Genomic DNA, 13,211 nt, shown 5'->3' on the forward strand with positions numbered 1-13,211 from the left:
ATGAAGAAGCTCTGGAGCTGTTCCCCCAGCTCCAAGGTGTGCTTTGAGACAGGAAGTACCTTCAGACAGCTACAAAGGGTGAGTGGCACCAGGAGAGGCGTCCTCGCTGGCAGCTCAAGAAGGAATCTGGCAGTGCCAGGAGCAAGGTGGGAAACCTGCAATGCCTGCCCTCCTCCACCCTCACCTCCACCCTTTCTCCACCACCACTCACAGAATTGTCAGGGTTGGAAGGGACCCCAAGGCTCAGCCAGTTCCAACCCCCCTGCCATGGGCAGGGACACCTCACACTGCAGCAGGTTGCTCACAGCCACATCCAGCCTGGCTGCAAACACCTCCAGGGATGAGGCTTCCACCACCTCCCTGGGCAACCTGTGCCAGGCTCTCACCACCCTCCTGGGGAACAACTTCCTAACATCCAATCTGAATCTCCCCATTTCTAGTTTTGCTCCATCCCCCCCAGTCCTATCACTCCCTGACACCCTCAAAATTCCCTCCCCAGCTTTCTTGTGGCCCCCTTCAGATACTGGAAGGCCACAATAAGGTCTCCTCAGAGCTTCCTCTTCTCCAGCCCCAACTCCCTCAGTCTGTCCTCACAGCAGAGCAGCTCCAGCCCTCTGCTCACCCTCGTGGCCCTTCTCTGGACACCTTCCAGCACCTCCAGATCCTTCCTGTCCTAGGGGCTCCAGAAGTGGAGCCCAATCCTCTTTAGCAATGGTGCTGCAGCCAGGAAGTGCAGTTCCCCCTCATCCCCACGGTCCCAGCTCAGCCCTAGGGCTGGCAGCAGGATGGATGTGGGGAGATGCAGCCCAGCAGCCTGTGTGCTCTGCTGCCCGAGGGGCTCCCGAAGCCCCCAGCCCCACCACTGCCTTTCGCCAGCAAGATCCTTCCTTTATTGTGCCTCCTCGAAGCGGTGCCTGCCCAGCAGCGGGCAGGATGGGAACAAGAGTGCTAAGACCCAACTCCTTGTTTTCTTTGCCTGAGGGCAGCTGCCAGGGCTGGCTGGCAGCCGGGGAAGCGAGCTGGGGGCATCACAGCCGGCTGGCCCGGCACGGGGGCGGGCAGGGAGAGCGGGCAGGCGCTGCAGAGCGGGGGCAGGCCGGCAGCAGGGATGCCCTTCCTGGGCCCTTCTCCTTCATTTGATCTTGAGATCTTTCAGTGCTGACTCCAGGCTCTAAAATGAAAGGGGAGGGGAGGTGTCATCAGCTTTTTGCTTCTGAAGACAACGGGAGGTGCTTGAGGAGGTGAAGAGGGAGGGGGGAAGCTGCCCCTGGGCTGCCGACTTGTCCCCGTGGAGTTTTTCCTTTAAGCATAAGGCAGAACTTTGCTGTGAGGGTGGCAGAGCCCTGGGGCAGGCTGCCCAGAGAAGCTGTGGGGAGTCCTTCTCTGGAGAGATTCCAAACCTGCCTGGGCACTTTCCTGTGCCAGCCAACCCAAGTGACCCTGCTTTAACAGGGGTAGGACTGGATGATCTCCCTTCCAACCCCCCATCACTGTGGCACTCTGTGAGATCCTAACTTCCTCTGGTTTGGGCTCACTTTTCAAGCCATGTGTGCAAAGCTTAAGCCAGGAGAGGGTGCTGGATCCCTGCACAAGGCTGCCTCAACCCCTCCTCAGATGGTGAGCAGTGAATGCACCACCCCAGGGGGGTCTTCCTATCTCTAGGCTAAAGGAGATCTCACCCACAGCTGCAGAACCCCTGTGGGCCCCCCCAGCACAGCAAAGATCTTCATGTCAGTGGGGAAAGAGACTGCAGCCAGGGTCGTGGCTGCCAAGGGTATGATGCTGGGTGCTCCAGCCCTGGGGGACCACAGGGACAGCTCACCTTGACGTCCCAGATGCTCATGCCACCATCCATGCCCGTGGTGCAGAACTGGGTGCAGTTGGCCTTCCCACCTGCCAGCACTGAGATCTGGCTGCAGGATGCAAACAGATAGAGAGGAGTCAGCCCCAAGTGCCTGCTGAGCCCTCAGGGCTGCCCAGTAGTTGGTGTGAGGCTGGACCCCTTCATCTCCCCCACCCATACGCAGGAATGCCCAGGGATGCTCCTGGATTGCCCAGGGAATACCCAGGAATGCTCTGGAGTTGTTTGGGTTCCTGGGGCTGGACCCTTCCATCTCTCCTACCCATGTGGAGGGATGCTCAGAGATGCTCCAAGGGTGCCCAGGGCTGTCCCAGTTGCTTCTCCCTCCATTTCCCTCACCCACGTGCAGAGATGCTCAGGGATGCTCCTGGGAGGCTCCAGGGTTGTCCCAGGGCTTGGGGCTGGACTCCTCCATCTCCCTCAACCCACATGCAGGGATGCTCCAGGAATTGTCCAGGGCTGTCCCAGCCCCCAAGACAGACAGCAACAGCCAGGGGATGCTCAGGGGCCAGCACCCTGGAGTGACCCAGCTGAGCCTTCCCCCCACCCAGCCCCCAGTGCCCACCTGATGCTGTTCTTGTGCAGGGTGTCCAGCGTGGCGTTGGCCGTGTCCGAGCTGGCTTTCTTGTCCAGGTTCTGGAAGCGCTCCCGGGCGGTGAGGCCACGCTGGGAGCTCTGCTTGGGCACATCCAGCTTGCCCCCAAAGGTCAGCCTGCCCTGGCTCTCCTCGTAGGTGAACAGCATTGGGTAGCAGTCGTGGCCCTGGGGAACCAGGATGTCCTGCTCAGCATCCTCCTGGCAGCGCCCAGCACAGCACCCACCCCACGGCCCCAGCCTGGACTCACCGCAGCCACCAAGCTGTTCTCAGTGATGAAGGTGACAGCCAGGAGGGGCAAGGTCTCGGTGCACAGGGAGGCCACGCTAGGAGGGAGGGCAGAGTGCTGGCAGTGAGCTGAGCTTCAGCCTCTCTGCGCTGAGGCTGGCACAGCTTGCAGTGCACACCACCAGCAGAGGACCTGCCCCCACCTCCCCCAGCCACGTCTGCTTGGTCCAACTCAACCCAGACGCCTCCATCCCTGGGGCAGTTTTGGGGTGGATCCTCCTGCCACCCCCAGCAGAGTCATCCCCAGCCCTCCTGAGCCCCCTCCTCCTCTCCCCAGCCCTGCTTACGCCATCTTCCTGTTGGCATCGGCGAGGCAGAGGGTGCTGTCGTGGCTCACCCAGGCCACCCGGGCGCCGCTGGCCGAGAAGCAGATGCTGTGCACCCACCCACAGCTGCTGCTCGACTCGAACATCAGCTCCCCAAAAGGCATCTTGGAGCCCCATGGGGTGGGGCTGGGTCGCTCCTCCACCTCCTTGATGTAGGCTGAGAAGATCCTGGGCGGGGGGGGGGGAAAGATTCATCATGTGCCCCTGGCCCCAGCACCAGAGCTGCCCCCAGGATCCAACCCAGCCTGCCCCTCACCGGCACTTGAAGTCGCAGGAGCCGGCAGCCAGGAGGACGTTGTTGGGGTGCCAGTCCAGGCTCAGCACCGTGGAGCGGATGGGCTTCTTGATGTGCTTGCAAACCCACCTGTGTGGAGAGCAGGAGCCATCAGGGAGGGAGAATCACCACCCCCAGGAACCCCTCTGGGCTTTCAGCAGGGGCGTTGGCTGAGGGTGGTCAGGGCTCCAAGCACCCCCCGGAGCTGCCTGGGCCACAACCCTTTCAATCTCCTCATCCACCCCATCCATTCCATCTGCATCATGGCTGCTCTCTGTGGCACTTGCTCTCTTGTAGCCCCAAACTGTCACTCTCACTGCCTTTCTCCTGTGACTTTCTGCCCAGAGACACAGCTGCAGCTGAAGCCTCACAGCACTGACTACAGCAGAAGCCATTATCACTGGAGATGTTTAAGAAGAGCCTGGATGAGGCACTTGGTGCCATGGTTTAGTTGATTAGGTGGTGCTGGGTGATAGGTTAGACTCAGTGATCTCAAAGGTCTTTCCCAACCTGGTTCATTCTGTATTCTGTATAATTCTGTAGTCTGTATCCATCCATCTACCCCTCCATCCATCTACCTACCCACCCCTCCATCCACCCATCCACCCCTCCAACCACCCATCCATCCACCCCTCCATGCACCCCTCCACCCACCCACCCACCCACCCATCCATCCATCCACCCACCCCTCCATCCACCCACCCCTCCATCCACCCCAGGGCAGCCCCAGCGGGGCCAGGGCAGGCTCTCACCAGTCATTCTCCTGCTCGAAGTAGCAGATGGAGATGAGCCTGGAGCCGCTGCCCACGGCGAACTTGTTCTCCCTGGGGGACCACTTGACGCAGCGCGCGGCGCGGTTGATGCGCAGGATCACCAGGGTGGGCTTCCAGACGTTGCCCTTCAGGGTCCAGACGTAGGCGTTGCGGTCGGTGCCACACGTCACCAGCCGGTTGCTCTCGGGCGCCCAGTCGATGCCTGGGAAGCAGAGAGGAGAGATGGTGGCCCAGGAAGCCGTGGGGAGCATAGAATCAGAATCAGTAAGGTTGGAAAAGACCTCAGAGATCATCAAGTCCAAGCTGTCCCCCAGCACCTCCTGACTAAACCATGGCACCGAGTGCCACATCCAATCCCTTTCTGAACACCTCCAGGGACGGTGACTCCACCACCTCCCTGGGCAGCACATTCCAATGGCTAACAACTCTCTCTGTGAAGAACTTCCTCCTCACCTCTAGCCTAAACCTCCCCTGGCACAGCTTGAGACTGTGTCCTCTTGTTCTGCTGCTGGGTGCCTGGGAGAAGAGACCAACCCCCACCTGGCTACAACCTCCCTTCAGGTAGTTGTAGAGAGTGAGAAGGTCTCCCCTGAGCCTCCTCTTCTCCAGGCTAAGCAACCCCAGCTCCCTCAGCCTCTCCTCCCAGAGCTGTGCTCCAGACCCCTCCCCAGCCTCCTTGCCCTTCTCTGGCCACGTTCAAGAGTCTCCTTCTAAAATTGAGGAGCCCAGAAGTGGACACAGGACTCAAGGTGTGGCCTAACCAGTGCTGAGCACAGGGCACAATGACCTCCCTGCTCCTGCTGGCCACACTGTTCCTGATGCAGGCCAGGATGCCATTGGCCTTCTTGGGGATGGGGCTCTCAGGGCTGGAAGTGATTTGAAGGCACAGCTGTGGTCTTTGCTCCAGAGTTCCTCTTTGCATCCACCTCGCATCATCTGACCCCATTTCTCCCACCCCAAAGCATTCCACATCATCCCATCTCTCCCATCCATCCATCTCATCCCCCCTCATCCCTCCCCAGATGCCTTCTGGCATGCTAGATCAAGGCCAGAAGAGTCAGACACAACCTGCTCCCTCTCCTCTACCCACTGCACAACCCCCATCCAGAGGCTGCCAGTGTCACCCAGTGGGGCAGGGCCACCCCCTACCCGCGTCCCTGTCCCCTCCATGCGCCAGGACTCACCTGTCACCTGCCCGTTGTGCTCCTTCAGCTCATGCACTTTGCTCCACTTGGCCCCATCCCTGCGGTAGATGTGGACCTCGTGGTTGTTGGGGCAGAGGGCAATCTCTGTGGGGAGAGAACAGCCAGGGCAAAGTCCTCCCCTGGGTCATGGACTCTGCCGGGGCAGGGAGCAGGACCAGCCAGCACCGACCTGCCCCTTCCTGTGCTTCAGGCTAGGCAGGGCAGGGTGGGACCCTAGCGAGCCCCATCTGCATGGTGGGGTCCCACCAAGCCCCCAAGTCCTGAAGCTGGTCCTGCTCCTGCAAAGTGTCCCCATGGGGAAGGGAGAACTTCCCCTAGACCTGACAGCCTAAGGGCTGTCCCTTCCCCAGCCTGTGGTCCCTCGGGGCTGGTGGGATGGGACAGGAGAGGCTGGGACGGGTCGGGGCGGCTGGGAGTGCTCAGCTCCCATCCAGCCCCGTCCTGTCCCGCCTGCCTGGCACCACGGCCAGAGCACAGAAAGGCCTTTTTGTTCTCTCCCACGTAGGGAAATGCCATCAGCCATGAATCACTCAGCTCTGCTCTGCTCAGCTCCCGGTGCTTGCTCCGTCCCTCCCCACGCCAGCTGCCGCAGGGGCAGATGCTGTGCTGGCAGTCCCTGTATCAACCTCTGCCCCGGCAGGGGGCTGCAGGGGGACAGCTGCTATCCCAGCCCCAAAATCTGTCTGTGGCAGGACCAGCTTCCCCCAAACCCAGCCCTGCCCAGCCTGGGACACACTGTGGGGTGTGCAGCTGGGGACTCACTGCCCAGAGCTGGCCTTGGGGATCTGGGGACAGGGTGTCCTGGCCATACTTACGGCTCCGGTCCTTGTTCCAGGCGTGGCAGCTGATGGGCTCCAGCAGGAAGCTGTGGTAGGCCATGGCTTGCAAGCTGGGGACAGGGCACAACCCCCATGGCTGTCAGGAGATGCTGCTCCAGCCATGGGGGCAAATCCCCAGCTCCCAGCCCCACCAAACTTTCCCTTCCACCGGGATCAGCAGCACAGTGTCACGTCTCTACCAGGGAAGAAGTTTCCCTGAGGATTTCCAAGCCCAGAGACTGCCCAAACTTGGGAAGGGGGTGAGCAAGGGGCTGAGTGGAGCTGGGGGAGATGTTCCCCCATGGTGCTGCCCTGTGGCTGGGCACCCCATGCTGAGTGTCCCATGGGGACCAGATGGGTGCCTATGGCCAGATGCTCGCTGCTGGGTACCCCACGACCATGCACCCCTTAGTCAGGCACCCCACGGGCAGATGAAAAGCAGAGACTGCTTCCAGGGACCTCCAAACTGCTGTCATCCTGCCCCAGCTTCCCACAGGCCCTCTCTGGGTGCCAGGGAAGGAGGAAGGGCTCAAGGCAGCCCCTTGGCCATCTGGCTGAGGTGAGGCATGGATGCAGGGGAACACCTCGGCAGGGTGTGACAGGCGGATGAGGATTACTCACAGTTTGCTCTCAGCTATTTTGGGATCTCCCTGAACGCTGCCCGTTTTCTTTGGCAGCTAAAAACAGTACAGGGGGAAGGAACAAAGCCTCTCCCAGCCAACCTCTGTCCCCATGCTGGTGAAAAGAAAAATCCATGGCACTCCAGCATCTGCCTTGTGCACGTGGAGGCATCCCAGCATCCATGCACGGCCCAAGTTCTGCTGTCACACAGCCCAGAGCCAAGCCCCAGCTGGGACATCCATCCCTGAGGATGTGGACGTTCCCGGAGCTGCCCAACCCCCAGCCCCACCAATCCTGCTGGGGTTCAGCACAGGGTGACCCACAGAAGGGTACAAAAACTTCTGGCACCACGGGCCCCTGCCCTGAGCCCTGCAGCTGGAGCTGCACCAGGAGCGGCAAACAGAATCCTCAGCAAGGGGGGCTGCTGCTGCTGGAGCTGTGAGAGATTAGGAGCAGGGGAAGTGTGTGAAATGGCTCCTGGGGAGGAGGGATGGGAGGCAGGGTAGCTGCAGCCCTCTCCAGCTCTGTGTTTGCTGACAAGAAGGTGATGCTTGTTTGGATTTTGTTTGTTTGGGTTTGCTTGTTTGTTTTGAGGGCTTGGCTTGGGTTTGTTTGGTTTGGGGTTTTATTTGGGTTGGTTGGTTGTTTTTTTTCCCCAGGTGGTTTAGATGCACAGAGGCCTGGAGCCTCCTGCCCAGGGCACCTTGCTCTTTACCCAGTCAATACCAGCCCTGCAGGGATGGGCTCAAAGTGGCAGAAGCAGAAGCAACCCCCCATGCACCGTGGTGAGAAGCAAGGGCTGCTCGGCCACTACAGCTCCGATCACCCCCCGCAGCCCTTTAGGTTTCATTTCCCCAGCAGCCAGCTCCCTTCTGACACCCCACGGGCCGAGCCATGCTCCCACTCGGGGTGGGGAGCCGCGGGGTGACCCCCAGGGAGCTCAGCAGCGCCTTCCCCAGCAGGAAGGAGCATTGGAGGGGCTGCGGCTCTGCCTGCTTGACACGAAGGCTCTGGAGGCGGGGGGGAAATGGGCACTTGGGGGTGGCCAGACAGGGCGGGATCGGGATCGGGATCGGGATCGGGGCAGCTCCGTTATCTGCCTGGCCAGCCTCGAGGCGCCGAGCAGTTCGGAAACATCCTTGGAGGAGATAACCAAAGCTTGGCAGGAGCCGAGCACTGGGGGCTCCTCCCGGTCCGGGGAGGAAGCTGCGCTGCCGGAGCTGTGTTTTCAGTTTTGCTGAGCCTGGCAGGGTGGCAGGAGGTGGCTTTGCACCCAGGGGTGCAGGGACGTGGCTACAGTCCCACCAGCAGCTGTGGGACCCTAGGAAGCTGTCCCCAGCCACCATGGTGGCCTGGTCCTCCTGCACTGCTGAGCCCCCAGCACTGTCCCCCGGGAGCCCCTCTGCTCCCCGTGGCAGCTGCTGGGGGTCACCCCCTCGCTCCTGCCAGTCAGGATAGGGACACCCATCCCTGGTTCCCAACATTGGTGTGGGGTACCCCGGGAGCCAGCTTGGCCCTCGGGGGGACACAGCTGTCCCAGAGCAGATGGCAGGCTAGTCACACCCTCCTCTTCCTCGCACTGGGCTAAGCCCGAGGCAGTTAATACCCAAGGAGGAGAGCAGGCAGCCTGCAGGCTCCTCTGGCTCTGCCAACACCAACCCCTGGGGGACCCCTGCCAGGGGACCCTCTCCAGCCCCCTGCAGCTGCCGGGCCTCGGGCAGTGATAAAACTCCAACTTGCTGCCAAAGCTGGCAAGAAAAAAGCAAAAAAGAAAGAAAGGGGGGAAAAAGAAGCAGCTCCAAACAGAGCAACACCAAACCCCAGGAGCTGCCTGCACGCCCCCAGACCCCACAACAGCCCTGGCTGGGAGATCCCCACCTCCCCTCAAGCGGGGTGTGAGCATCGGGAGAGGTGATGGCCACAGCCCCCGTGGGACAGCCCCAACTCCCCGCTGGGGCGGCAGAGCTGCCTCCTCGTCCTTACCTTGCTGGGCAGGGCGGGCAGGGCTAGTTCATGGACTCTGGGCAGTCGACACGAACGGCAGCCCGGAGCGAGCGGCGGGAGCTGCTGGCTGCCCCGCCGAGGCAGCCCTGACTTCCCTTTTCCTCTCCGAGAAATGCAACCACTTCCTTACGTGGGCGTTGGGGGAGTGCAGAGCAGCTCAGCAGCCGCCCTGCCCCTGCCTGCGAGCCAAGGCCTCTCCGCCATCGCCGCACGTGGAGGGGCCACCGGCCCGGGATGCTCCCGGCGGCGCCCGGTGGGATGCGGGCAACTCTCCCACCGGGGAAGCAAGCGGCTGGGAAAGTGGAGGGAGGGATCCCCATCCTCGAGCAGCAGGAGCGTTGCTCACCCCTAGTCCTCAAAGCACTTTCGGGTGGGGGGGTGGTGGTGGTGTGTGAATACGGCAGGGAGGCTCAGTCTGCCGGTGCTGGCCCACGGCAGGTGGCAGCCATGGTTGGAGCCCCCCCCGGGGCAGGATGTGCGCCGGCATCACCTCCCACAGCCGGGGGCGATGGCAGCCTGGCAGGACCCTGCGGTGCCTGGATCAGGTCACCCTGAGCAGCAGCTGCTCCTGGTTCCTGCAGCCCACCGAGCACAGTGGGACCCCAGCTCAGGCTGGCTGCTGTCACAGCTCTGCTTGTGCCAGCACCCCACGTGTGTACCCCCACCTCCCAGACATGCAGCCCTCGAGTTTTTCCCTTCCTTCTTCAGAGCAACTCATTTTTATCCCATTCCCAGCCAGCCAGGGTAACTCCAAGGCGCTCAGCTCCTGCTGGGAGTGCTGGGAAGGAGAGATGGGCTGCAGAGTCACTCCTGGAGGGATGCACTCACCCTTTTCCTCCCCAGGTTACTCACAGAAGCAGGACAGCAGCACTTCAGGTGCTTGCACAGGGAGGGCAGGACCCTGATGAGGTTTCTCAGCTGCAGGACATGGACACAATGACCTCCTGTCTGTTGAGCTGCACATTATAGCCCCGTGAGAGGGGGTCAGCCGCAGATAAAGGCTCTGCAGGAGGGCACTGAGCAGCCAGCTCAACACTCCCTTGGTTCTCAGGTCTGTTAGCCACTCTTCCCTTCATGCCTGTTGCCATAAGCCCAGCAGACACACGTGGGGATCCTGAGATGTCCTCAGAGAGTGGGCTCTGCAGCTCTGGCTTGCAGCAAGTCTCTGTAGTGGTTTAAATCCCTCATGGAAGCAGTGAGCTGCCTCATCCTCCAGCAGCACTTTGCCCATTGCAGGGTCCAACCTCACCCCAAGGCTCGCAGCAAGAGGGACACAGCTCCCACACGAGTACAGGCTGTGGCTTTCCTGCTGCCTGCACGTTTGCTCTAGTCCTCATTTGGCTGCAAGCTGCTCTGCCTCTTCTCCTCACCAGGTTCAGGCTTTCTAGGTACCTGACCACTGCCTCCTGCACCAGGGCCAGCAGCTCTCACCTGCCTGGATCAAAGACCCAGGACAGGAGACCAGCGCCCTGCACATCAGGTCCCTTCAGGTGGAGATGTGCTGAAGGACAGAGCAGCTTCACTTCTGCAGCAGGAGCTGGGATGAGCTCTTGAGAGAAGGGAGGGGAAAGCATCAGCCCAGCGCTGCCTGCAGAGCAGTTTCTTCTCTGCCATCACATCCTCCTCCCCTCCGGTCCCGCGGCTGCTCCTGCTGGGGCTCCTCTCGGAGCCTGTGCTGACGCTCGCAGCGAGCTGCCCCTGCTGGGGACGTGCTGCTTTGGAACACGGCTTTGGTTTCCCCCAGGGGACTGAGCCAGCGCTGTGGGGTCAGGGATGAAGCCTCAGCCCTCCTGGTCTCTTTCCAGATCAGACCCAAGGTTTGGCTACATCCTTTGCCTGCTTTTGCCTCCATTTTCCCAGCATCCCAGCATGGTGGGGGGCAGAAGGGACCTCTGGAGATGATCTCATCTAGCATCCCTGCCAAAGCAGGGCACCCACAGCAGGGTGCCCAGGATCACAACGTTCAGGCAGGGTTGGAACCTCTCTGAGCAGCCTGATCCAGGGCTCTGTCACCTCTTCAGGAGGAGCCTCCTGCACCCAGTGCAGGTTGTCTTCTGATGCTTGAAAGGCTGCAGAGGAACAACCTCAGTGCACAGATGTTGAGGAGACACAACAGGGTGGGTTTTACCTTGGAGGTGGAGCAGAGGGCATGAAAAGCAGCAGCAACCCATTTAGAAGCTGGGGAGGCTTTGGGGCAGGCTCTGGTGCACAGCCCTTGGCATCCCTGCTTGTGCAGAGCCACATCTCCTGCCCCCAACAGACTGCAGGGCTGAGCACACGCAGGAAGCAGCTACCCTGTAATTTAGGCTGCAAGGAGCTTGCCTGTGAACAGCTCTTTTCAAAGGCACCCTGAGCCCAGCACACAGAAGCTGTGGCTGTGGTTAGCTAAACACAGCCCTGAATCCTCACCCACAGGGGACACAAAGGACAGCCCCGGAGGCGGGGGAGGCCACCAAGGAAACGGTGAGAGGCAAAGCAACCACCCACCCTCCCCCTGGCTGACAGGCACTGCAGGAGGGCTGGTAGCAGAGTGTCCTCCCAGAGCAGAGCCTGGGAACCCAGGGAGCCACCATCCCCACCCTCACATGTGCATGAGCCTGAAGTATGCCTTGAATGATGGTTGGTTGTATTCCCCTTGCTCGCTCCTCCTCCTCCCATCTGTCCTCCTGGGTGCTGGGTTGGACTCGATGATCTCAAAGGTCTTTTCCAACCTGGTTCATTCTACTCTATCCTGTTCTCAGACTTCCACCCTGCACACTTCTCTCAGGTGGTAACCACAAGCAGCTCCAGCAGACCTCAGCTTGCTGGGTTTGCAGAGCCAGGGGGCTCATTTCACCTTCCCCAGCTCTTTCACACAGAAAAAAGCACAAGGCATAAACATTCAGGGATCCATTCCCTCCACTCTATTTCCCCCCCCACCACTTTACTTTCCCCCAGCCCCTTTTCCTTTTTAAAAAGCCTTTGGAAATAAACCACCACACTTTCAAAAGGGACTTCAGAAACCAAACCATTACTGGCTGTGAGCTATAAGCATCTAACAGGACGTATGGAGATGGGTAAAGCCAAACCCCCTTCTCCCCTCTTCATCTGCCAAGGCAATTCAGAAGACACTCAGCTCCTTTAGCATCATACTGCAGCTCATAGACCCACCCCCACCACAACCATGGTACTCATCAGGTCACTGTGCTGCAAGAGTAGAGGTTAAATGTTCATTGCTTTATGTTTAGAAGGGAGAGGAAATTGCAAACTGCCAGAGGAGGAAGGTGGGAGACAGAAGAAAGCCTGAAGGAACTGTCACAACAGTTCATGCTCTGCAGGCAACCAGTGCTGCACCTGAAAATGATCCAGCACCATGGTGACCATGAGAAGGCTCTGAGGAGACCTAATTGTGGCCTTCCAGTATCTGAAGGGGGCTACAAGAAAGCTGGGGAGGGACTTTTGAGGGTGTCAGGGAGGGATAGGACTGGGGGGAATGGAGCAGAACTAGAAATGGGGAGATTCAGATTGGCTGTGAGGAAGAAGTTCTTCCCCATGAGGGTGGTGAGAGCCTGGCACAGGTTGCCCAGGGAGGTGGTGGAAGCCTCATCCCTGGAGGTGTTTGCAGCCAGGCTGGAGGTGGCTGTGAGCAACCTGCTGTAGTGTGAGGTGTCCCTGGCCATGGCAGGGGGGTTGGAACTGGCTGAGCCTTGAGGTCCCTTCCAGCCCTAACAATTCTCTGATTCTATGACCATGGCTCACTTGGAGCAGGACAAGAGGTCATCTCTGAGAGCTCACCTTCCACCCTCCCTTTCCAGCTGCTCAGAGCTGAGAAGCAGGCAGTGTATGAAGCCACTCTGGTTCCAGAGGAAGTGGTAAATTTAGTCATTGGGTTGGGTTGGGGCTTTTTTGTTTTGACACTTCTGCATTTTCAACAGAAATGAAGAAGTCTTAAACCTTGTAAAGCAAAGCTGTGAGCCAGACAATCCCTCCAGAGCACAGCCTCAAGGCAGCCACACACCTAAGAGTAACTAGACCCTGTGAGTAAAGTAAGTTATGTCAATTGCCTCTGTGAGGTACCAAGGCTCAGAACTGACCTGGAGGTAGAGTCACCTAGAGACAAAGGATCTGTGCAGAAGCCAGACCACGCTGGCACCCCTAAATGGGCTTCATTTCTCCACCACTCATTAAAACACAGATTCTTATGGGCTGAGCACTCAGCTCCTACACACCCTGGGGGCCTGTGTGGCTTCAAGGACTTCACAAAGGGATTGGCTTGTCATTTGTCCTGCTAAGAAGTGGCTCAAGCAGATTCCTGCCTCGCTTTCCACACGCAGCTTCCACCCTCTGTCCTGGGCACTGCACTGTGAGAGGCCTTTGTGCAAAGCCTAAAAAGGAACTCCAAACAATCCTGGGCATTCACTTGCAGGAAGCTGTGCCCCACTAAATGGACAATAGAAGAGCCACTGG

General features: G+C 59.8%; 1 protein-coding gene across 1 annotated transcript; it reads right to left on the reverse strand.

Moving 5' to 3' along the window:
• Window positions 1-867: 867 nt before the first annotated feature.
• On the reverse strand, window positions 868-8,874 carry ARPC1B (actin related protein 2/3 complex subunit 1B). Its single transcript, XM_068146603.1, has 10 exons — window positions 8,745-8,874; window positions 6,138-6,211; window positions 5,302-5,406; window positions 4,097-4,319; window positions 3,327-3,434; window positions 3,032-3,238; window positions 2,707-2,782; window positions 2,427-2,623; window positions 1,823-1,913; window positions 868-1,171 (listed from the first exon to the last, which is right to left on the reverse strand). The coding sequence occupies exons 2-10, from the start codon at window positions 6,199-6,201 to the stop codon at window positions 1,133-1,135; spliced, it is 1,110 nt and encodes a 369-aa protein (XP_068002704.1). The 5' UTR covers window positions 6,202-6,211; window positions 8,745-8,874; the 3' UTR covers window positions 868-1,132.
• Between the last annotated feature and the right edge of the window lie 4,337 nt (window positions 8,875-13,211).

Source organism: Melanerpes formicivorus, unplaced genomic scaffold (assembly GCF_026170545.1).
Source record: "Melanerpes formicivorus ecotype bairdi unplaced genomic scaffold, bMelFor1.0.p_v2 SCAF_14, whole genome shotgun sequence".
Lineage (NCBI taxonomy): Eukaryota > Metazoa > Chordata > Aves > Piciformes > Picidae > Melanerpes > Melanerpes formicivorus.